At 51.4% G+C, this 23,164-nt stretch overlaps 1 protein-coding gene across 3 annotated transcripts in view; it reads left to right on the forward strand.

Annotated features, from left to right (window-relative positions):
• The window catches only part of SPTBN4 (spectrin beta, non-erythrocytic 4), a 57,302-nt gene that overhangs the window by 30,905 nt on the left and 3,233 nt on the right, over positions 1-23,164 (forward strand). For all 3 annotated transcript variants that reach the window (XM_069079517.1, XM_069079518.1, XM_069079519.1), the window contains 16 exons: positions 1,021-1,167; positions 2,534-2,797; positions 10,167-10,391; positions 10,936-11,025; positions 12,563-12,841; positions 13,232-13,362; positions 13,668-13,872; positions 14,332-14,712; positions 17,855-18,099; positions 18,426-18,564; positions 18,702-18,786; positions 19,280-19,476; positions 19,570-20,249; positions 21,216-21,309; positions 21,695-21,972; positions 22,931-23,104. In XM_069079517.1, coding sequence (XP_068935618.1) covers positions 1,021-1,167; positions 2,534-2,797; positions 10,167-10,391; positions 10,936-11,025; positions 12,563-12,841; positions 13,232-13,362; positions 13,668-13,872; positions 14,332-14,712; positions 17,855-18,099; positions 18,426-18,564; positions 18,702-18,786; positions 19,280-19,476; positions 19,570-20,249; positions 21,216-21,309; positions 21,695-21,972; positions 22,931-23,104 — 3,614 coding nt within the window. The remainder of the gene's footprint in view (positions 1-1,020; positions 1,168-2,533; positions 2,798-10,166; positions 10,392-10,935; positions 11,026-12,562; positions 12,842-13,231; positions 13,363-13,667; positions 13,873-14,331; positions 14,713-17,854; positions 18,100-18,425; positions 18,565-18,701; positions 18,787-19,279; positions 19,477-19,569; positions 20,250-21,215; positions 21,310-21,694; positions 21,973-22,930; positions 23,105-23,164) is intronic.

The following is a 23,164-nucleotide window of genomic DNA, read 5'->3' on the forward strand; positions in this document are numbered from 1 at the left end:
GTGTGGGTGTGGTGGTTGTTGGTGGTGGTGTGTGTGGGGTGTGTTGGTTGTTTGTTTTTGTTTTTTTTTTTGTTTGTTTTTGGGGGGTGTGGTGGGGTGTTTGGTTGTGTTGGGTGGGGGGGTGGGGGGGGGGGGGGGTGGGGATTTGGAGGACTGACCTAAATTTGGCCATAGTTGGGGGGAAGGTTGTTGACTGACTTTGACTGGAGTGGCAACCTAAGTCTGGCTGTGATTGAGGAGAGGTTTGCTTGGGGGTCCTGGAATTGGACTTAGCTTTGGGTGGGGCTTGCAACTGATTTTGCCTTGGAAGGGATGGGCTGTATCTGCCCCTATTTTTTTGTGGGGTATCTATGGTTGGAGAGGGCTTATCCTGCTTTGTCTAGGAAGGAACTTGGATCTCATTTATTTCTTTCCATTTTGGGGGAGGGGGCTCAAGTAAAGACCTAGATATCTTTTTGCTCTAGGATTTTTTTTGGGGGGGTGGGGAGAGAAGTATAACTGATTTTGTCTGGGTGGGAAATCTGGATCTGAGACTTTTTTTTTTGGAGGGAGGGACTTGTAACTGGCTTTGATCCTTGGGCATTTTGGAGAGAGCAGCTAACTGGCACCAAATTTGCCTAGAGACTCGAGGTGCTTTCCTGTTGGAGGGATGGCCTTGGTTCCAGGATGTGAGGGAATGTGCATGCAGGCAGGGATGGGGGGGGTGGAATGGAGGCACCTTTACCTCCATCTTCCCCCTCTGGGAAGGAGGAGAGGTCCCAGAGGATCTCCTTAAATCTGTTCTAGAAAGCAGCCTTGCAAATATTACAACTTGTTCCCTTGAGTCAGAGGGGAGGGGGCAGAGCAAGATTCATGGGGGCTCCTGGGATCTGAGTGTTCAAAGACCTCAGTTTGGTGACTGGATTGGGAAACCGGGAGTGAGGAAAGCCAGAGGCTTTGGACAGATGGATAGAGAGTGGGGGGCTAGGTTTGTCTGCCTCTTACCAAGGGCTCCCCATCCCCCACCCTGCCTGTGTGCAGCTGGATGGCTGGATTCATGAAAAGATGCTGATGGCTCGGGACAGTACTCGGGAGGAAGGTCACAAACTGCGGAAGCGATGGCTCCGGCACCAGGCCTTCATGGCCGAGCTGGCCCAGAATAAAGAATGGCTGGAGAAGATTGAGAAGGTGAGTGGGGGAAGGGCATCCTCACACTCACAGAGCATCTGCTGTCAGGCCCCTTTCCTCATGGAGCTCCTGGACATAGAGGATGCTTTGAAAACCTTAAGGAGAGAAATGGGAGTTGTTAGTGAAAGCTGAAGGGAAGCCTTGAATGTTGGAGTCAGAGCCCCTGGGTTTGAATCTTGCCTCTGCTTCCTGTTACCTGGATGACCTTGGACAAATCACTGTCTCTTTCTGGGCTTCAGTTGGTTCATTTGTAAAATGATCAATGATCTTTAAGCTCTAAATCTGATAAATCCTTCCCAGCCAAAGCTTTGGATGAAATTCACCAGCAGAGGGCCCTGGGGGAACAGGCTCTATAGAGCAAGGTTTCGCAATCTTGTCCTTTCCGCTCTCCCTGGACAGCCCTGGGGATGAGGGAGGGTGACATATGTCCCAAGTGTAGAGCTCAAGGACGGGAAGGTCTGGGATCCATTGAACTCTCCCCGCCCCCCACTTCTCCTGCCCCAGTGATGTAGGATGGAAAGGAGGGGGGTGAATTGCCCCCATTGCCCTCTCTCCTCAACTTCTGGTCAAGCGCTTCCTCAGATCCAAGGGTTCAGGGTGCTTTCAGAAAACATACTGAGTTCTGGGGCTTCCTTCAGAATTTGGCTTTGTCCCTGGCAGGACCCAGACAGAATCTTTGGATTCAGACATCAGATCCTATTCTCATGGGTTCAGCTCCAAGCTGAGCTGCTATCTAGTGGAGTTAGAAACCACAAGAGCAGCTCTCTGGCCTTCCTGAATTCAATCATTCGACCAGTTTTGATGACAACCCATTTATTTTCTCTCTACCCATGTGTTTCTGTCTTTCCCCATGTTATTTACTCTCTCTCTCTCGTGGATCTCCCTGGGTATATGACTCTCCCAGGGGATTGTCTCCATGTATGAATCTCTGTATATATGTCTTTTTCCCCTATGTCTCTTAACCACATGTCTCTGCTTCCTTGCCTGTGTGTTTCTGATCCTTTTTCTATGTCTTTCTCCCTTTTATGTCTTCTGCTCTGTCTTTGCCTATGTGGGTTCCATGTTTTTCTTCCTAGTGTGTGTCTCACATTGTATTATTGTATCTTTCATTTCCCGTGTGTCTCCTAATATCTGGGTATCTGTATAGCTCTTATTACATATCTCTTTTCTCCATTTTTGGGTGTCTGTCTTTTTCACTGTTGTTGGTGGTGGTATGTGAGTGTGTGTGTGTGTGCATGCATTCAGCCTGGTTCTGGCCTTGATTCCTGTCCTTCCTCCCCCACCCCCTTTCCCCTTCCTGTGTGTGTATATATCTCTGTCTCTTGCTGTGTGTCTCTCACTCACCCCTGCCTGTCTCCTATGACAGGAGGGCCAGCAGCTGATGCAGGAAAAGCCTGAACTGGCGAGCTCTGTCCAGAAGAAACTGGGGGAGATTCGGCAGTGCTGGGCAGAACTGGAGAGCACCACCCAGGCCAAAGCTCGGCAGCTGTTTGAGGCCAGCCAGGCAGACCAACTGGTTCAGAGCTTCGCTGAGCTGGACAAGCGGCTCATGCACATGGAGAGCCAGCTGCAGGGGGTGGACCCTGGGGGGGACCTGGCCACTGTCACCAGCCAGTTGAAGAAGCTGCAGGTAGGTGGGGCCAGGCAGCCTGAGCTGGGGGAATTGGAAGGGAAGACCAGGGGTGTTGGGAGGTGACCTTTCTCAGTTCGGGGGGATTTCTCTGTAAGTGCTGAGAATAGCTCTCATTTCTTTGAAGAGGTGAGAAACTATGGATGTGAAATTTTTAATTCAACATCAGATTTTTCTGATACGTGATTTAGTTTTGCTGAGCTTTTTTCTTCTTTTATTTAAGAGATGGCTCTCTGATTAGGGGAGAAGGAAAGGGTACTTTGGGGAAAATAGGAGATATAAAATCAAAGTACACACACATCTATGTGTATATATATATAAGATAGACTGACCTAGGAGTCATCTGAATAGAGAAGATGTTTCTTAAGGGCATGGACTCTGATGAGTTCACCAAATAAGAGTATATAAAGAGAAGAGGCCCAGAACCTTGGGTGACATCCATTGTCAGGTTTATGGTATCGATCCGAATCAATCAAGACTGAAAAGGATTAGCCAGACAGATAGTAGAAACAAGAGAAGAATATCACAAAATCTCAGGTAGGAGAGAGAGGGAAGATGGTCATCAAGGTCAATGTATACATATATGTATATGTATATACCCTAATATATACATGTGTGAGAGAGAGAAAGAAGAGAATAGAAGAGGACTGTCGAGCTGAATATATGGGAAAACAATGTGCAGACAAGAAGAAAGAGAATGAAATTCTCACTTGTGTTGTTGGGCAGGGACAGAGAAAGAGGGCTACAGGGACACATACATTGCATGCTACAGAGAGGGCGACAGAGAATGGGTGAACGATGCCTTCCCCCCTTCATCAAGGGGCCAAGGTTAAAACGGAGATAATGACTGCCAGTGAGTTGTGGCTTTCTCTCCATATCTCTATGTTTGTCTCTTTGGTGGCCCTCCCTTTATATCTGCCTGTCTCAGAATCAGTAATCATACATTGATTAAGCACCTGTTACAGGTCATACTATGCACTAAGCAGAAAGGACATGAGGACAAAAGTGAAGCCATCAAGGAGTTTATGTTCTTTCAGGAGGAGAGAGCAGGTCAATCTATAAATATATACAAAATAGGTATAAGGTGATGGGTGTGGAGAGGTCATGAGTAGTTGGTGAGATCAGAAAAGGTTTCATGAAGTCAATGGTGCTTTATCTGAGTCTCTAAGAAAAGGAAGGGTTCTGAGAAGCACAGATAAGGGGGTGGAGGCATTCCAGGAATGAGGGACAGACTGCACAAAACCCCAGGGATGGGCAATGGAATACTTTATGTGAGGAACACTGAGAAGTCCATTTTGATTCAACCATAGAGTATGTAAAAAACAACAACCCAAAACATACAGTATGTGAAGGGAAAAAGGTGTGGAATAAGACCAGAAAAGTAGGACGACTGAGATTTTAAAGAGTTTAAAATGCCAAACACAGGAATTTAATTTTTTTCTAAAGGCAATAGGGAGCCCTTGGAACTTGTTGTGAAGGGGCCTAGTCTAGTCTGTGTTTTGGGAAAATGTCTTTGGCAGTTATATGGAGGGTGGACTTAAAATTAGCAAAGCACTTTATATGTTTTACATCACGTGATCTTCATCATACCCTTACGATGTTGGTCCTACTGTTATGCCTGTTTTACAGATTCAGAAACTGAGGCTGAGAGAGATTCAGTGAGACTGGGTCATATAGCTACTGGAAGCAGAGAGGATGATTTAAGGGGCTAGTGTAATTGTTGAGGCCAGAAGGGATGAGAACCCAAATTAGGGTATTGGTTGTGGGTAATTTTGGGAACAGATGTGAGATGCCTTTAAAATGTTGGCAGCAGATTGGATGTATGGGGTGAGAGATAGGGGAGAACTGAAAAGGATGCCAAGGTTGTGAACCTGGGTAACTTTGGAGATGGCGGAGATGTTAGGGAATTTCAGAAGAGGGAAGGATTTAAGGGGAAAGGCACAGAGTTCTGTTTTGGACAAGTTGGTTTTGATACACCTGAAGACTATTCAGGTCAAAATGTCTGATAGGCAGTTAGTTGGTGATGCCACGCTGGGGCTCAGGAGAGAGTCTAGGGCTACATATATAGATATGGGGATGATGATTAAACCCATGGGAGCTGGTGAGGAGAGAGAAGAGAAGAGGGTTCAAGAAAGAGCCATGGGAGAAAACCATAGTTGGGAGCACAGTCTGATTAATGATCCATCGAAAGAGATTAAGAAAGATCAGTCACACGGGAAGAACCAAGAGAGAGGAGTGTCAAAACATCCCCAAGGAGAGAGAGAATACTTAGAAGCAGTGGGTGGTTAACCGTGTAGAAGTACCCCCCTTTCTGCCTCTATCCTTATGAAACTGTGTCCATCTTTTCTTCTTTCTTGTTTCTTGGCCTGTCTGTCTATGATACTGAGTCCTTTTCTCACCTTTCTGCCTCTCCGTATGATATTATGTCCATTTTTTTCTTGTTGGTCTGCCTCTGTCTCTGTTTCCAGCAGGGGTCATGGGTTTCCCAGATTATATCCCTCCACAATCTGGGAAATTCATCAGTATGTATTTATTTCAGTATCTATTTCAGGCCTCTTTTTCATTCTGGGCTACAAGGGAGAGACAGATGGATAAGGTGAAATTTCTACCCTCAAGAAGCTACTAGTCTAAGGGAGGAAAGAAATGAGGAGCTAATTCAGGCTCTTTATGCTAACTGCTTTCTGCATGAGACAGAAGTCAAGGGCTGGAGGAATTAAGAGGTGGAATGGGAGAGGCTGTGAAGGTGGTCGGCGAAGGCTTCTGAGAGGAAAGTGGTCTTTAAGGCAGAATCCTGGGATGAGTGACAGTGAAGTGTCTGGGTGTTTAGGAGGAGAGAGACTGAGCACCTCAGAACTACATGTTCTACCTTGTCAGGGGGAAAGAAAAAGGGGCTGATTCTCTCTCCCCAAGATGAAAATGTATGTGGCACCTTTCAGTCCGCATACAAATCTTTTCCATACCTGCACTGGCTCCAGCAATCCCAACACCTCTCCCCACTCCTGCCCTGTGTGCCTCCTCTTCGAGAACAGAGGACAGTGTCCCAACCAGCCCAGGGAGTCCAGAGAAGAAAGAGCCTTCTCCCTGTTTCCTCTCTAATTATATGGCTATTGAGGACCAGGGATCCTGGGTTGCAGGGTACCGAAGAACATTTCTTTAGCTGTCAAAAGAACTTTTGGATAGATGGGTGGTGCCTTCTAGGCACCTTCTCTTGTCTCCGGTTGGGTCCCAGCTTACCACAAAGAGACTGTAGTCTTTAGGTAAGTCTGGAGCCTGCTGGTCTACCACCCCCAGCAGTGCTGACTGGCAAGTTAACCAATCTGAGAGCCAGTGCCTTACCTCAGCTACCCCCAGCAAGGTACCCCTGGCTTGGTCCCCCGGCTCCTGCTCTGGGCCAGCCTTGGGTGGGGCTATTTCTGAGTACCCTTCCAGAAAACTGAGTCCTTGGGTAAACCCAGGGAGCTGAGGGGCCCTCAGGGTGGGAGAAGCATGTCATACAAGCACTCTTGGTCCCTGAGGTCCAGGTGCCTGCTGGCCTGTCTTCTTGTACCATCTTCCCTCCCTTAGCTCTCCCATGTCTCGATGGCCCTTCGGCCTCATTCACTATCCCAGTCTCAGCTTAAGGAGAGTGTGTCTCCTCTGGCCTCCCCCTTGATGTCATTGTGTCCAGCTGTGGTGTCTTTTTCATCTGTCTTGCTCTTTCCCCCTGTTTCTCAACACTGTAAGGCACTCAGCCAGTTTCTCTTGCTTCTGGGTTTGCTGTGTGACTTCATCCTTTGTTTCTCTGGGATAGTGTCTCTGGCTCTCTTTGGGTCTTTCTGTGTTTTCAATGCAGTCTTTCTCTTTGTCTCTCTTTCTGTGGGCCATTGCAGATGCCAATGTCTGCTCTTTTGCCAGTGTGTCTTTGTCTCTGTGACATTATGCATCTGAAAAATGAGGTATCCGGGGCTAGAGGGCCTCGGGGACCCCTTCCAGGGCTAGATGTTATGGTCCTTTTACTGTTTTTCTTTTTTTTTTTTTTTGCCTTTTGGAGAGCAGTTGGGGTTAAGTAACTTGCCCGAGGTTACACGGCTAGTTTTGTGTGTGTGTGTATGTGTGTGTGTGTTAAGTGTCTGAGGCTGGAACCGAACTCGGGCCCTCCTGACTCTGGAGCTGGCACTTTACTCACTGCTCGACCTAGCTGCCCCCAAGATGTTATGATCGTGTCACTTCACCTTCCCGGGCCTCAGTTTCCTCATCTGTAAAATGTGACAGGACTGTCTTTTGATGCTTCTCTGTTTCTCTTGGCATATACTTTATCTCTGTCTTTATGTCTTGTGGTCTGCTCTTTGTCATTCATTCATTCGACAGACACCTACTCAGTAAAACAAGCATCGTGAAAAAGAATGAGCTATTTGGAGGTAGAGGAGAAGGGAAGGGAATAAGCATTTATACTATGTGCCAGACACTGTGCTTGGTGCTTTTAATCTCATTTGATCCTCACAACAATCCTGGGAGGTGGATGCTATCATCATCCCCATTTTGCTGATGAGGAAACTGAGGCAAACAGAGGTTCAGTGACTAACCCAAGGTCACATAGCTAGTAAGTGGCCGAGCTTAGCTTTGAACTCAGGTTTTCCTGATTCCAGGCTCAGGCTTCTGTCTGCCTACTGTTAGTTCTTCTTTCTGGCTCTCTCCTGGTCAGGGCACCTGCTTTTTTGTTGGCCTGCTTTACTCCCCTCTCTGTTGCCATCACCCTAAGACCCAGGAACATTGAAGGAAGAAATGAGGCACAGGGTGCCACCAGCAACCTGAGAGAACCAGAAATGGCACACCTAGGCCCCCAGGGGCTTGCCTGTCCCTGCCTCTGTCACCACCAGTGGCCCCTTCCTGGAGGTAGTGGGGAGTGAGGAAGCCATATGGTGGAGACAGGCCCAGAATCCAGGTCTCCTGCCTCCCCTACAGGACCCAGCCAGCTGGTCTGGCTGCTGCTGCTGCGGGGGAAGTGGCCTGTTTTCCTGCTTTGGAGGAGGCTAGTGGGAGGTGGGGTGGGGGGTGGGGGAGATGGAGGGCAGAGACAATGGAAAATGCCTTGGAGAATCTGCAGTTGGGAGGAATTCTTTCCTGGTCTGACTCCTTCCACCCCCACCCCCCATTAGGGGTCTTGGTTGCCAATAATTAGCTCTGTATATATCCTCTCTCCTCTCCCATCCCCCCCCATCTTCAACTTGGCTCCATCAACTGCCTCCCTCTCTTTCTGTCTCTGTTCTTTCCATTTCCACCTTTCCAAGTAGCTGACGTTTCCCCTTGGCTCCCACTGCTCAGGCCTTGCTTAACACACCTTCCTTCTGTCTCTCCTCTTCCCTGACCCTTAGTCCACAGCCTCTCTGTCTAATGAAGAAAAAAAAGTGCCAGCCATGGGATTACAAGGAGTGGGGGGGAATAAAGGGGCCTGGTGTGGCAGTCAGTCCTCCCCCCTGGCCCCCAGTAGTAGTGGGGGTGAGATAAAGGGAAAACTCTAGACTATAATCACCAAACCAATATACATTCCTTAAGGACCTTCTAGATGCCAGGTGCTGGGGATACAGAGACAGAAATAAAATATCCCCTGCCCTCAAGGAGCTGCCATTCTAATGGTGGGGGGCGGGGCAAGGTGTACACATATATATATACCGAATACCTTTAAAGAAAATATGAGATCATGTCAGCAGCTGGGAGAGATTAGCCTTGACCCTGCCACTAAAATGAGCTTCATGACCTTGGGCAGAGCAGCTAGGAGGCGCCGTAGTGCATAGACTTGAATCAGGCCTAAAGATAAGAAGACTGATCTTTGGGAGTTCAAATCCAGCCTCAGACAGTTACTAGCTGTGTGACCCTGGGCAATTCACTTCACCCTGTTTGCCTCAGTTTCCTCATCTGTCAGATGATCTGGAGAAGGAAATGGCAAACTACTCTACTATCTTTGCCAAGAAAACCCCAAATCGGGTCATGAAGAGTCAGACATAAATAAAAACAACTCAACATCACCTTGGGCAGTCACTTTCCTCTTGGAGTTTCCATTTCCTCCTCTAAAATGACAGTGAGGAGTAGGGGAAAGGATGCTGACATTAGAAACAGTGACCTGAGGCTTGGTCCCAGCACTTAGGCTTTCCTCATCTAGAAAAGAAGATTGCCACATGGAATAGTGGCAATAGATGCGATAGACAGACAGACAGACAGACAGATTGTAAATGGGATAGAGGCCTTGGAGTCACAAAGACCTGGGTTCATTTCCTGCCTCTGACAGGTCTTGGCTGGGTAAGTCACTAACTTCTAAGTATGCATGACGGTTCTCTGAGGCAGCAGGTTACAGAGGACTTGCCTTCCTACAGGGGTGTGGGAGTTTCCATACCCAGAATTCCAAGCATTGATGAAGTCACAGGTCTGAACCAACCATTTCCTTCTTCTCCTTCTTAACAGCGTGGGAAGCCTTAAAGGGTTCGCAAAATGAGAGCTATGCCCATAATAATTAGGAAGGCAGCCTTAGAAGTTGTTGCATCCAACCCCTTCATTCACTCAGTCACCTAGCATTCGAGAAGCATCTATTGTGTGCCAGGCACTGCCAAGCATGGGAAATACCAAGGCAATCCTTGCTTTCAAGTAGTCTGCAGCCATTTTACAGAGGAGGGAACTGAGACCCCAGAGGGGGAACTTGCCCAAAGTCAGTTGGCAGAATCTGAACCCAGGTCTTCCTGACTGCAAGTCCAGCACTTTCTCCCCACATGGCTTCCTTGGGGGGGGGGGGGCGGTAATTTAACTTGGGCTCTCAAGGTTACTAAAGATCAAAGGGGAGGGTGTTCCAGGAATGCAGAATGTTGTGATCAAAGGCACTGAAGTGAGAAAGTGTGAAACTCCTGAGGGATTGCTGGCCTTCATTCCTAAGAATCCGACTCTCAGAAGAGGAGAAAGTCAAAGGAAGCGGCAGAAGTTGTTAATAGCCCTGGCATTAACAAAAAACAGCCCCTGTTTGGTGGCCTGGGGCAGGACGCTGGATTTGGGCCTGGGTCTGAACCCTAGCCGGGATATTTACTTCTTGGGTCTCTGAGCCTCAGTTCCCTCATCTGGACAGGTGGGGTGTCAGACTGGATAATCTTGAGCCCCTCCCTTATGATCTCTGCCTGTCTTCCAGGTGAGGTGATAGACTGACCTAGAGCCTACCTGCTTGGGTCCTGGCAGCAAAGGTCCTAAAGGGGCAGCTTGGACCAGTGGAAAGGGCAGGAACTCTGGTTGGCGCAGGGTCTGCCTTCAAGCCCCACCTAAAAGGCGAGGGTCAAACTGGCCTCTCCAGTCCCTCCATGCTCTGACTCTAGAATCCAGTGATGGGTCTCTCCTCTCTCCCTGCATCTTCCCACAGACCATGGAGTCCCAGGTAGAGGAGTGGTGCCGGGAAGTGGGAGAGCTTCAAGCCCAGACTGCAGCCTTGCCTCTGGAACCCGCAAGCAAGGAGCTAGTGGGCGAGCGGCAGACAGCGGTGGGCACACGAATCGTGCGCCTCATTGAACCCTTGAAGGAACGGCGGCGCCTCCTGCTGGCTTCCAAGGAGCTGCATCAAGTAGCCCATGACCTGGAGGATGAGATCGTAAGTGGCCTGAGGCGGGGTCCCCAGGGAGGAAAGCTGTGGCATAGTCATAGACTCCAAGGCCAGTGGGAGTCAGGAGTGGGACCTAGGAGCCGAAAAGGTGTTCAGCCCTGTTTTATGCTGCATTAAGAGAGGCATGGCATCACACTCAGAATACATCCAGAGTATCATGTTTAGTTGTGGGCAAGCCATTTTAGAAAGAACATAGACATGGCAGCTGTAAGCAGATGCCTGAAGGGCTGTATCACCTGGAAAAAGCCGCAGGGGTTGGAACTGGAAGCTTGGGGCAGAGAGACAGATCTGAGCTTGATGTAGGAAGCACTTCCTCGTGGTTAGAGCCTGTCCCAAAGCTGGAACGGGCTGTCTCAGGAGGTAGTGGGCTCTCCTTCCCTGGAAGTCTTCAAGCAGAGGCTTCACCCATTGGTGAAGGTCTTGGGTGGACTGACCCGTCTGTGAGGCCCCTTCCAGCTTGGACATTCATTTCAGGGGAGGTTGGAAAGAGGTGGGCTGCCTTCCTTACCCTGCTTCCCTCCTCCTATGCCAGGCATGGGTTCAGGAACGATTGCCTTTGGCGACTCAGACGGACAAGGGAAACAGCTTGCAATCTGTGCAGCAGCTGATTAAGAAAAACCAGGTAGGAAAGGGGTCTTGGAAGAGGGGGAGGAAAGAGGAAAGAAACCTCTGGGGTGGGGTGATGATTGGCAGAGGAGGGCAGGTATAGTGTTGGACTCAAAGAGATATGGAAGCCACCTGTACATGATCCACCCTAACATGGACTTAGAAAGTCATATTTTGACATTATCTCTGTTCTATTTTATGTTTGCTTAATTTGTTAAAGATTTCCCAAATGAGTGTATTTATGCTCAGGAATGTTGAATGTTGTGATGGTGCCTGATGGCTGTGTTTCATGCCTCAGTGAGGATAGGACAGGTGAAGGGACTTGACAGGACAACAACACAACTGTGCTCCTAATTCAAGGTTCAGCCTTTATCCATACTTCCATTTTCCCTTTTATAAACTAGAGGAGATACCATAGACTACTGCCCTGGATTTGGAGTCAGAAGAACTGTTACAACCCCAGCTTTGACCTTGGGAATGCTTTGTACCTCAGTTTCCTCATCTGTAAAATGGGGAAGTTGTACCAGATGACTCCCAGTTCTAAATCTGTACTCCTCTGCTCTAGAAGTGCATAGATCCTGGGGACCCTACTCCACAGTCCTGGTGCTAGGATGCCCTGTGGGGGTTCCCTCCCCCTTGCTCCAGGCAGACCTTCCCCTGCATTAGCCCCGAGGTATTATGGAGGCCCAACCCCCAAGCCTGACCTGTTCTAGCATCTAACCATAGTCCATCCTGCCTCAAAATGTGCTCTTGGCAACCACAGCATTAATAACAAGAATGAGGGGGTGGCCAGGTGGAGCAGTAAGAGCGCCGCCCCTGAGGCGGGAGGACCTGCGATCGGTTCCAGCCTCAGATACTTAGCACCCATACAAAATAAGTGGCCATGTAACCTTGGGCAAGTTACTTAATCTCAATTGCTTTAAAAAAAAAAAACCGATAATGCTTTGCGTTTATTCAGCATTTTGTGACTGAGAGGCACATGTAGAAACAGTCGTCAAAGGTCATCATTGCAGAAACTTTACCCCATCCTCCCCATTTTACAGATGGGGAAACAGAGGCTCAGCGATATGAAGTCTCTTGACGTAAGAGACTTTGGAGAGGGGCAAAACTGAATGATGCATGTCGTCCAAGGGGAAAGACTTCCTGGAGGAGGTGACCTTTGGAGCAGGATGAACTGAAAGTGAGAAAGCCTGCGTTTGAGTGCAGAGTCCATCTCCTACTTGCTGTGTGACCTTGGGCAAACTCTGTTCCCCTTTCTGTGCCTCAGTTTCACCATCGGTAAAAGAGAGAATTAGGCCAGATGATAATCTATTGGGGGAAGAGGAAATCAGAGTTAAGTGACTTGCCCAGGGTCACACAGCCAGTTAAGTGATGGAGGCTGGATTTGAACTCAGGTCCTCCTACCTCCAGGGCTGGTGCTCTGTCTGCTGCACACCTGGCTGCCCTGGTCTCTTCTGTTTGTAAATCCTCTCTGCATCTTAGTTTCTTCATCTGAAAAGGTTCGATGACCTTGAGCTGGGTTTTCACTTGGCCCTCTTCTCTCCCCGTGCCAGAGCCTCCGTCGGGACATCCAGGGACACCGGGGCCGGGTGGAGGAGGTGCTGGAACGAGGAGGGGCCCTGGCCTCCCTTCGGAGTCCCGAGGCCGAGGTGGTGAGCCAGGGCCTGGAGCGCCTTCGGGGGCTGTGGAGTTCCCTGCAGGAGGAGGCTGAGAGGAGGCAGCAGATTCTGGACGCTGCCTTCCAGGTGGAGCAGTATTACTTTGATATGTCAGAGGTGGAGGCCTGGTTGGGGGAGCAGGAGCTGCTGCTGATGAGCGAGGAGACGGGCAAGGTTTGCTGGGGCCAGGTTCACCTGGGGCCAGTCAGAGGGAGGGGATTCATGATGACCCCCCATTACAGCCCCTTTCACAGCCTCCGAAAGGAGGGGGGAGGGCTCAGGAGAGCAGAGTGGTCATGGGTGGGACTTGCAGTCACTTTCTAGCTGCGTGCCTCTGGGCAAGGGCCTTGTCCTCTCTGACGCTCAGCTTCCTTCTCTGTCCAGTGAGGGAGATCAGACTTGTTTGTCTCTAGACCTCTGCTCCTGTGAATCTCTCTGGACCTCAGTTTCCTCATCTGTCAAACTAGGGCCTCTAAGGTCCCTTCCCTCATCCCTTTCGAGGTTGCAGTGGGATGGTGGTCTGGTCCCCACACACCCACCTCGTTATCCCCTCTGGGCCCACAGGATGAGCAGAGCACGCTTCAACTCCTGAAGAAGCATTTGCTGTTAGAACAGAGCATTGAAAATTACGAGGAAAGCATTGCCCAGCTGTCCCGCCAGTGCCGATCCCTACTGGAGATGGGGCACCCAGACAGGTGAGCCGGGGCATTGGTCAGAGATGTATCCCTGCTTCCTGAGTAGAGAGACATAGGATTGGCCTGGGGGGGGGGGTCCCTGTTCATAGGAAGGAGACAAAGACCTTGTCCCACATCCTGGGCAAAACCCAAGGCAGGATGGTCCAGTGATTACGGAGCAGTCCCCAGAGTCAGGAAAACCTGAATCCAGATTCCTCCTAAGCTGCCACCTGTGCCACCTCTATGGGCCTCAGTTCTCTCCTCAGGACTTGATGGCCTTGGGGGGGTCCCTCCTAGCTCTAGCCAATGATGTTCTTGGCCCCCAGCGAGCAGATCAGCAGACGCCAGTCTCAGGTGGACCGCCTCTACGTGGCCCTGAAGGAGCTGGGGGAGGAACGCCGGGCGCGCCTGGAACAGCAGTACTGGCTGTATCAGCTGAGCCGCCAGGTGGATGAGCTAGAGCATTGGATTGCAGAGAAGGAGGTGGTGGCTGGCTCCCCGGAGCTGGGCCAGGACTTTGAGCATGTCACGGTAAGTGCAGACTCGGGATGGGGGAGCCTGGCGGAATCCCCAGCAGGAAGCTAGAGAGGAAGAGTGGAGGGTCTGGACACAACCTTTGAAGAGCAAAGGCTGAGAATGAGCAGGGCCCCAGGGGTCTAAGATCAGGAAGGGGAAAGTATCGGAGGCACTAGGGTAGTTGGGACCCAGGTGGGCCAATGCCCAAGACACTAGGGAGCTAAGTGGAGAGGACTGAACATTCAACAAATCATTCCATCTCACCTCAAAGAGAGCAGCTATGGGAGAATTGTTTCCCTGAGAGGGTCCCAGAGGGTCTATTCCCTAGGAATAGAAATCGAGTCAGGAAGGGCTCAGAGGGCCTCTGCCTCTGCCTGGATGGACATTGGGGGATGGGGTGGCTGGGAGATCACAGAACTGGCAAGGATTCTACAGATGACTGGGTCCAATCCCACCCCCCACACCCCCGCTCAGGTCCTGCAAGAAAAATTCACTGAGTTCGCCAGCGAGACGGGTAATGCTGGCCGGGAGAGGCTGGCCGCTGTGAACCAGATGGTGGACGAGCTGATCGAGTGTGGCCACACTGCCGCGGCCACCATGGCCGAGTGGAAAGACGGGCTCAACGAGGCCTGGGCTGAGCTGCTGGAGCTCATGGGCACGCGCGCTCAGCTGTTGGCCGCCTCTCGGGAGCTGCACAAATTCTTCAGTGATTCCCGGGAGCTGCAGAGCCAGATCGAGGAGAAGCGGAGGCGGCTGCCCCGCCTGACAGCCCCACCAGAGCCTCGGTCCAACGCGGGTAGCATGCAGCGGGCACTGAGGGCCTTTGAGCATGACCTGCAGCTGCTGGTGTCCCAGGTGAGGCTCTTGAACTCAAAGTGGGAATAATAGTATAGTATTGATAATAAATATTAATATATTAAATATGGAATATTAATAATAGTAGAATAATGGCAGTCCCCGTTACCTACCTTCCAGTGTCAGCATACCAGAGGTTTTTTAGTCTTAAAGCACCAAAGAAATGGGCTTAGTGGAGGTAAGTAAGCCTGGAATAAGGAGGATTTGCATCCAGATCCCAGCTCAGTGACATCTTAGCTGAGTGACCTTGGATAAACCACTTCCCCCAAACTCTCTCTCAAATGGACATGGAGGGGAGGAGAGAGAGAGAGGTGTGGATTAGTTCTCCATCCCATGATCTCAGCTGTCTAACCCTGAGCATGTTACTCTCCCATCTGGGACTTACTTTGTTCTTCTGCAGGACAGAAATAATAGTATTCCTCCTTCAGGAATGTGATTTGTGGCAGTTGTTTTTTTGAGGCAATCAGGGTTAAGTGACTTGCCCAGGGTAACATAGCTAGTGTCTGAGACTGGATTTGAACTCGGGTCCTCCTGACTCTAGGGCCAGTGCTCTTTTCACCGCACCACAGAGCTGTGCCTTGCTTAGTTGTTAATATCTTGAGAGAAGCCTTGAATAAGAGGGACCTGAATTCAAATCTCAATCCTGCTATTGGGCTGTGTGACTGTGTACAAATAATTTCCCTCTCCTTTATAACACAAGGGAGGCGGGGTTTGTTACTCTCCAGGGTCCCTCCCCACTCTCCATCCTACAGTCCCATAAGAAGATATTCTGGCAGCCTGATCAGTTGACTGGTAAACAGGCCCCAGAGAGCCCAGAACCCAAACCTGGACAGAAATGCCTCAGGGTCAAGGGTAGGACCCAGAACTTTGGAGCCTCTGAAGGCAGAACCATCTGCTGCCTTACCTGTTTGGATTGGCTGCAGCCCAAGGGAGGAGGTTTTAGTGGCCAAGTTGAGGCTGCAGAGTAGTGACTACCCACGAAGCCTCCTGACTTGGACCCACTGAGCTCCTCCCTCCCCGGGGGAGTCCGTTCAGGGATGGCTGGGGATTTTGCCACGTCAGTGTCTCCCCTAGTTACCAAGTCAAGCTCCCTGTGAAGAACCCCAGCCTCGTTTTGGCAGAAAGAAGGGGAGAAGAAGGCATTTGTCTGTACCTGTGTTCTAGAACGTTGAATTCTGCAAGTGTGCAGAAGGCAGTACCAGGACGCTGGGGGAAGTGACCTTGTGGACATCCAAGTCTGGCAGAGGGATGAGGCATGAACAGAGGTCACTGGAATACCCAGAGTGCTAGAATGAATGCATCAGAGAGAGAGATAGACCAGGGAACTGCATAAGGGAAAGTCATGTTATTAACCTGGAACCAGGCAAGAAAGACTAATAATGATAGTCATGGTAATAACCGCCAGCATTGGCTTAGGGCTTTACAACTATTATCTCCTTTAATCATCTAATAAGAGGTACTTTTATTATCATGATTGTGCAGATGAGGAAACTGAGGCAGCAGGTTAAGTCAACCAATAAACATTTATTAAGTGCCTGCTGTGTGTTAGGCACTGTGCTTAGTTCTGGAGATACAAAAAGAGGCAAAGGACAATCTTTGCCCTCAAAAAGCTTACAGTCTTATGGGAGAGACAACATGCCAACAAATAAATACAAAGCAAATTGTGTAGAGGATAGGTAGGAGATAATTAACAGAAGGAAGGCATTAGAAATTTTTAAAATAATACTTTATTTTTTCTCCAGTTTTTTTTTAATTGTGAGTTCCAATTTTTTTTTCTCCCAACTTACCTCTCCCTCCCTGAGACAGTAAGCAATTTGATACAGGTTATACATGCTCAGTCACACAAAACATATAACCGTATCAGTCATGTTGTGAGAGAAGACACAGACCCAAAGGGAAAAAATACGCGAAAAAATATAGAAAGTGAAAAATAGTATATTTTGATCTGCATTCAGACTCTGTCAGTTCTTTCTCTGGAGGCAGATAGCATTTTTCATCATGGGTCCTTTGGAATTGTCTTGGATCATTTTATTGCTGGGACTAGCTAAGTCATTCACAATTGATCATTGTTAACAATATTACTGTTATGAGGCAACTAGGTGGTATCCAACTTCAGATACTTGGCACACTAGCTGTTTGATCTTGGGCAAGTCACTTAACCCCAATTGCCTTGCTTTCCTCCCTCAAAAAACCCCCAGCAACAATATTACTGTTACTGTGTACACAGTGTTCTAGTTCTGCTCATTTCATTTTGCATCAGTTCATGTAAGTTTTTCTACGTTTTTCTGAAATCCACCTACTCCTCATTTCTTACAGCACAGCAATAATTCATTACAATCATATACCACAGCTTGTCCAGCCATTCCCCAGCTGATGGACATCTCCTCAATTTCTAGTTCTTTGAAAGCCCTAGAATTAAGAGGAGTTGGGAAAGGCTTCCAATAAATGATGGGATTTTAGTTGTGACTTAAAAAGAAACCAGGGAGGTCAGTACTCAAAGTGGAGAAGGGACAGTCTTCCAGGGGTTGGGGATAGCCAGAGAAAATGCCCAGAGTTGAGAGAGAGCAAATCTTGGGCTTATTGAACAGCCAGGAGGCAAGGGTTACTTTATCAAAGACGACAAGTCAGGGAGTAAGGTGTACAAAGACTGAAAAGGTAGGTGACTTGCCCAGAGTCACACAGCTAATAAGTGTCTGAGGCAAGATTTGAATTTAGGGCTTGTGACTCCAGCCCCAGTGCTCTATCCACCAGGACTTCTTGGGAGGCATTTGCATTTAAGGGCTTTAAAGACTAGAGAGAAAACATTCCAAGAATAAGGAATAACAAGCATGACTAATTTATGTAGCATGACATATGTATTATTTTGTTGATCCTCACAACAACCTATCTCGTTATGAGGTCGGTGATGTTATCCCCCTTTTAGAGAAGAGAAAATGGAGACTCAGAGGTTTTAGGTGGTTTGGCCAGGGTCACATGGCTGGTAAAGAACTAGAAGTGATATCAGAACCCAGGTCTCTTCCGAGTGGGCACCGTGGATGTGCCATGGGTCACACAGCAGGGCAGAGTCAGAAGTGGCACAGTCAGCTCCCTGGACAATCGGCCCAGGGCTTTGTCAAAGTAGGGACCCTTGTGCTCTCATCAGGTCCGGCAGCTACAGGAGGGAGCCGCTCAGCTGAGAACCGTATATGCGGGGGAGCATGCTGAGGCCATCGCGGGACGCGAGCAGGAAGTTCTGCAAGGCTGGCGGGAGCTGTTGGCCGCCTGCGAAGATGCCAGGCTGCACGTCAGCTCCACAGCGGACGCCCTGCGTTTCCACAGTCAGGCCCGAGACCTGCTGACCTGGATGGAAGGCATTGTGGGCCAGATCGGGGCTACTGACAAACCCAGGTGGGGGTCCTCCCACCCTGCCCCTCCTGACCAGCAGGGAAACACAGACAGGGACTCGAGGGTCAGAGGGAGGGCCTGGGGCCAACCCACACCTTCCAGCCTTCCACAGTCAAGCAGAGAATCTCCGAGCGGGACTACGCCCCAGCTCCCATAGCAATCCTCCGCTTTCTGACCAATAGTCATCCAGTAGTGCGAGGAGCTTCCTTCCCCTCTCCTGAAGCAGCCCATTTTATCGTGGAGCATCTCTGATGACTCCAGTGCTTTCTTTACACCAAGCGGGAATTGGCTTCTCTGTCCTGAGTCCCTCTCTCCTCCCTGTCTCCCAGGGATGTGTCATCGGTGGAGGTGCTAATGAACTATCACCAGGGCCTGAAGAGTGAAATTGAGGCCCGGGGCCCAGAGCTGGCCTCCTGCCTGGAGCTGGGCCGTTCTCTGCTGCTTAGCAAGAGCCCTATGGCAGATGAGGTGGGGAGAGGCCGGGGGGGCGAGGGGGACCCCCCACTATTGCACCAGGGATTGGAACACTTGGGGAAAATGGGGACTCCCTGGGGACCTTGCTCCCTCCCCTGACTTCCCCCCCAACTCACCCCCCTCCCCTGCAGATCCAGGCCCAGCTGGACAAATTAGTATCTCGGAAGGAGGCCATGACAGAGAAGTGGGACCAGCACTGGGAGTGGCTGCAGCAGAGTGAGTTGACCTCTGAAGCCCCCCTGTGCATGCCTGCTCCCTGCTGAGGGAGAGGATGAAGACAATGATAGTCAGAATGTTGGGGGTTGGCAGTATTCAATCATGGGCAGAAAAGGGGTCAAAACTTGTGTTAAACAGGAAAATCTGCTATTGGGGCCACGGCTCCTAATGAACAGGGGTGGAGAGGAGGGGATCCTGACCTGGGGGAAGACAAAGAGCTGAGGCTTTCTGGGGGGTGTTGGCCAGTGTTAGCATCATCTCAGGGGGGCACAGGTCAGAGTAGAAGATGCCAACCACACTCACATGCAGTGGTCTCATCTCCTGATGCCCCCTGGTAGCCGCTGGCAGGCTCTCATTCCCAGGGGATGCCAGATGAGGGAGACTGGACTGGGTCAGGCACCTGGAGCCCTATCTCACCCCCTCTGGGGCGGGGCAGGGGTGGAAGTGAACCCCCATCCCTCCCTCTCGCCCACATGCCCCATGCCCCACACAGTGCTGGAGGTACACCAGTTTGCACAGGAGGCAGTGGTGGCCGATGCCTGGCTAAATGCCCAGGAGCCCCTGCTACAGAGTCGAGAGCTGGGCAGCAGCGTGGACGAGGTGGAGCAGCTGATCCGACGGCACGAGGCCTTCCGCAAAGCAGCGGCGGCCTGGGAAGAGCGCTTCAGCTCCCTTCGCCGCCTCACCACGGTTAGCCCTCCCCCACTTTCCCACTTTCCCTCCCCTGCGTCCACATGGTCCCCGGGGCCGGACAGCCTGACAGCCTCCCTCTTCCTTCTCTAGATTGAGAAACTAAAGGCTGAGCAGAGCAAGCAGCCCCCCACGCCCCTTTTGGGCCGCAAGATCTTTGGGGATCCTACAGAACTGGCGGCCAAGGCAGCTCCCCTGCTGCGGCCCGGGCCCTATGAACGGGCCTTGGATCCACTGGGCAGGAGGAGCCCAGAGCCCCTGGCCATCCCTAGCCGACTGGAGTCGCCTCTGGCTGAAGGACGAGCCAGGGTGGGCTACGTGCGGCAGGAACTAAAGCCTGAGAGGTTACAGCCGAGGCTTGACCGGCTCCTCGAGGGCCCAGGAGAAGCATTGTCTGGGCTTGGGCTTGGGGCCGGGGTTGGGACTGCAGCTGGGGTGGGAGCTGGGGCTGGGGCGGAGGAGGCCATTGGACCTCGGAGGGAGAGGCTCGAGTCCCGAGGGGCAGCACCAGTGGAGGTCACAGTGGAGCGGGGCCGACCGGAGCGGCAAGTCTCTACAGAGTTGGAGGTGGGGCGGGTAGAAGAGCTGCCCCGGCGGAGAGCAGAGAGGCATCCGGAAAGGCAAGAGTCCATCGAACCCGAGTCTAAGCCCACTGCCAGCCTCACCCTGGGCCGCTATGAGCAGCAGGAAAGGCGGAGGGAACGCAGAGAGAGGAGGCTGGAGCGCCAAGAGTCCAGTGAGCAGGAGACTCCCCGGGCGGACCCTGCCAGGGGGTGAGTCCGGCCCCCGGGGGATGGAAGTCTCAAATTGTGTGTCCTCCTCCGCCCTCAGCTTCTTTATCTGAGGAATAAGTTTCTACATTCCCTGGGAGTTCTGACATGCTGGGCATCCACGGGTAAACGCAGAACGCTGAGCAGTCACAGAGGCTGGCTTGAGGTTTCTCCGGGGCTGTTCTGTACCCCCAGCCTGCACTCACTTGGTCTCATAGGGCACGTTTCCTTTCAGCCCCCCCCCCATGCCTCCCCATTTATCCCAGAACTGGGACTGAGGCTCCAAAACAGAGACTAGAACTGGGCTTGAGGGATCGACCTCCTGGGTCCCTTGGGGCTGAACTGACTGTTTGGAGTCACATCCCTAATGTCAGGATGTCTGAAACCTGGACCAAAAAGCATTGCTGCTGTGTAAGGTCAGGACGGGGCATTTCATCCATCCCTCCGTCAATCCAGACATTTGTTTAAAAGGCTGTGTGGGGCAGCTAGGTGTGCAGTGAATAGAGCGCCGGCCTTGGAGTCAGGAGGACCTGAGTTCAAATTCTATCTCAGGCACTTAACACTTACTGGCTGGGTGATCTTGGGCATTTCATTTAATCCCAATTGCCCTGCCTTCCCCCTCCGGGGAAAAAAAGGTAAAAAGCCTACTGTGTGCCAGGCACTGGGCATACAAAATTTTACATTATTTTTAGAGGAAACATCTTATACATTTAAATAGATTCAAGATAGGGAGATAGAAAGCATTATCAAGTGCTTGTTATGGGCCAGGCTTCAAGGGCTGAACATCCAAAGACAAGCCAGCCCACTAAATACTGGTTAATTTAGGAGGGGAAGCCCTAGCAGCTGGGGGAAGGGGACAGAAGCAAGAAAGGCTAAGCTTTGAAGGAGGCTGGGTCCCACCCCTGAGTGCAGGAGGCTGTAGCTCCCTCTCCCTGTCCCCTCATGTCCACCCCTAACCCTCTCCTACAGGAAGGCCACCCTGGCTGACATCGTTGAGCAGCTACAGGAGAAGGAGTCAAGCACAGGGCCTTCAGCCAATGTCACTGTCACTGCCACCGCGGGGGTAAATGCCAAACCGAGAGAGGCAGGGCTGAATGGGTGCAGGGAGGCTTCAGTGCTCATCGGCTGATGGTGCCCCTACACGCAATGCCGAGCGTGACAGGGTTGGGTCTGTAGGCCAGATCTGTCTCTTTCCCTCTCTCGGCTGGATGGGAACCCCACTCAAGTCAGAACACTTGATTTTGGTCCATCTGCCTCCCCTCCCTCCCAATCTGAGCCTCTTCCTCTCCTCAAGCCTCAGTTTTCCCATATGTATAAGGGAGGAGGGCTGGATTGGATGACTAAAGGCCCAGGCAATCCTGATTGGGAATGGGGAGAGGGTACCCTGGAGAACCCCAAAGCCCACGAAGCTTATTTTGCTCTCTGTCTTTTTTTGCCCTCTTCTTTAGCCCTCGCTCCCCCAGTCCCGGGAACTTCCACCCTCATTCCCCGAGCGGATGCCCCGGCCTGACCGACCCCGTGCCCGTGACCGACCCAAGCCCCGACGGCGTCCTCGCCCCCGGGATCCCAGCGGAGAAGGCGGTGGCGCTGGGCGGAGGTCTCGATCGGCCCCAGCCCAGGGTACCAGCGCCCCGCCGCCTCCACCGCCCAGCCACACCATACAGCGAGAGGGCTTTTTGCTTCGCAAGAGAGAGCTGGAGGGACCTAACCGCAAGGCGTCCAACAGGTGAGCCAGGGCCAAGGGCGGGGCTGGCGGAAATGCACCAGACAGTCGGGTCTGGGCATCCTGAGCTGTGTGGTTCAAGCAGGCAGAGGGGCCCCCAAAAGGGAAGTGGAAACTTGAGGCCGGGCCTCGACCCCAATGACCCCCAATTTGGGAGTTTCTAAGGTGTGAATCATGGGTAGGACCGATTGAGTCCCCCCCCCTCAGCCCCCTCTCCCTCCATCCCCTCAGTGTTCAGTCAGTGGGTCAGTCCTTGCTGGTCTCTCTCATAAAGCCCACTCCTTCAGGGCTGGCTGAGCAGACGATTCTGGGGCCCCCCCAACCGCCCCCTCCCCTCAGGAAGCCTGGGGAGACAGGTTTCCAACCTTGACTTGAGGAAACACTTCTAATGAGAGATGTTTCCAAGTGGACCAGGTTGGGCCGGGGTTGTAGCAGTGTCTGGGTGACCCCCCTTCAGGTGGGTGATCATGGAGTTTCCTTTTTGAATACTGCAGGGGTGCCTCCCACCTCTAAAATCCTGTTATTCTGAGCAGCCTGGAAAGGCAGTGAGCTGGCCCTACAGGTGGATGCTCACAGGTGGTGGTGGTGGTTGTGGTGGGGTGCTCTAATGTAGTAGATAGGATGCCCTCTCTAGGTCCCTTCTAATCTCCTTGTCTGTGGCTCTGTAAGGGAGACTGGGATTTCCATTCTGACTGGGGAAATGGGACTCACCACTCCCTTTCTCTCCCCCTCATGCAATTCTATGTTCTAAAATGCCTTAGGGCAGAACCCAGGGCTAGAACCTCAGGCTTAGATGGGGGGAAGATGTAGCTGGTGATTTGTGCCAGACTGATGGGGAGCAGGGAAGCCGGTTTAGGGGACTGACCTAGCAAGCAAGGCAGACAGGGAAGAGCTCGGGCTGGGACCTGCTGAGATTAGGGACTCTGCCAGCCAAGGCTTCCTCTTTGCTCTCTCTTCCCAGATCGTGGATGAATTTGTACTGTGTGCTCAACAAAGGTGACTTAGGCTTCTACAAAGATGCCAAAGGCCCATCATCGGGCGGCACTCATGGAGGAGAGCCCCTGCTCAGCTTGCACAATGCCATCTGCGAGGTGGCCAGTGACTACAAAAAGAAAAAGAATGTTTTCAAACTCAAGTAAGCTTGCCAGCCTAGCCCAGAGGTGGGAGCCAAGATTCCTGGGCTCTAGCCCAAACT

The sequence above is a fragment of the Petaurus breviceps genome, unplaced genomic scaffold, assembly GCF_028583685.1.
Source record: "Petaurus breviceps papuanus isolate PSGF00001 unplaced genomic scaffold, PetGlider_PUasm1.0 91041, whole genome shotgun sequence".
NCBI lineage: Eukaryota > Metazoa > Chordata > Mammalia > Diprotodontia > Petauridae > Petaurus > Petaurus breviceps.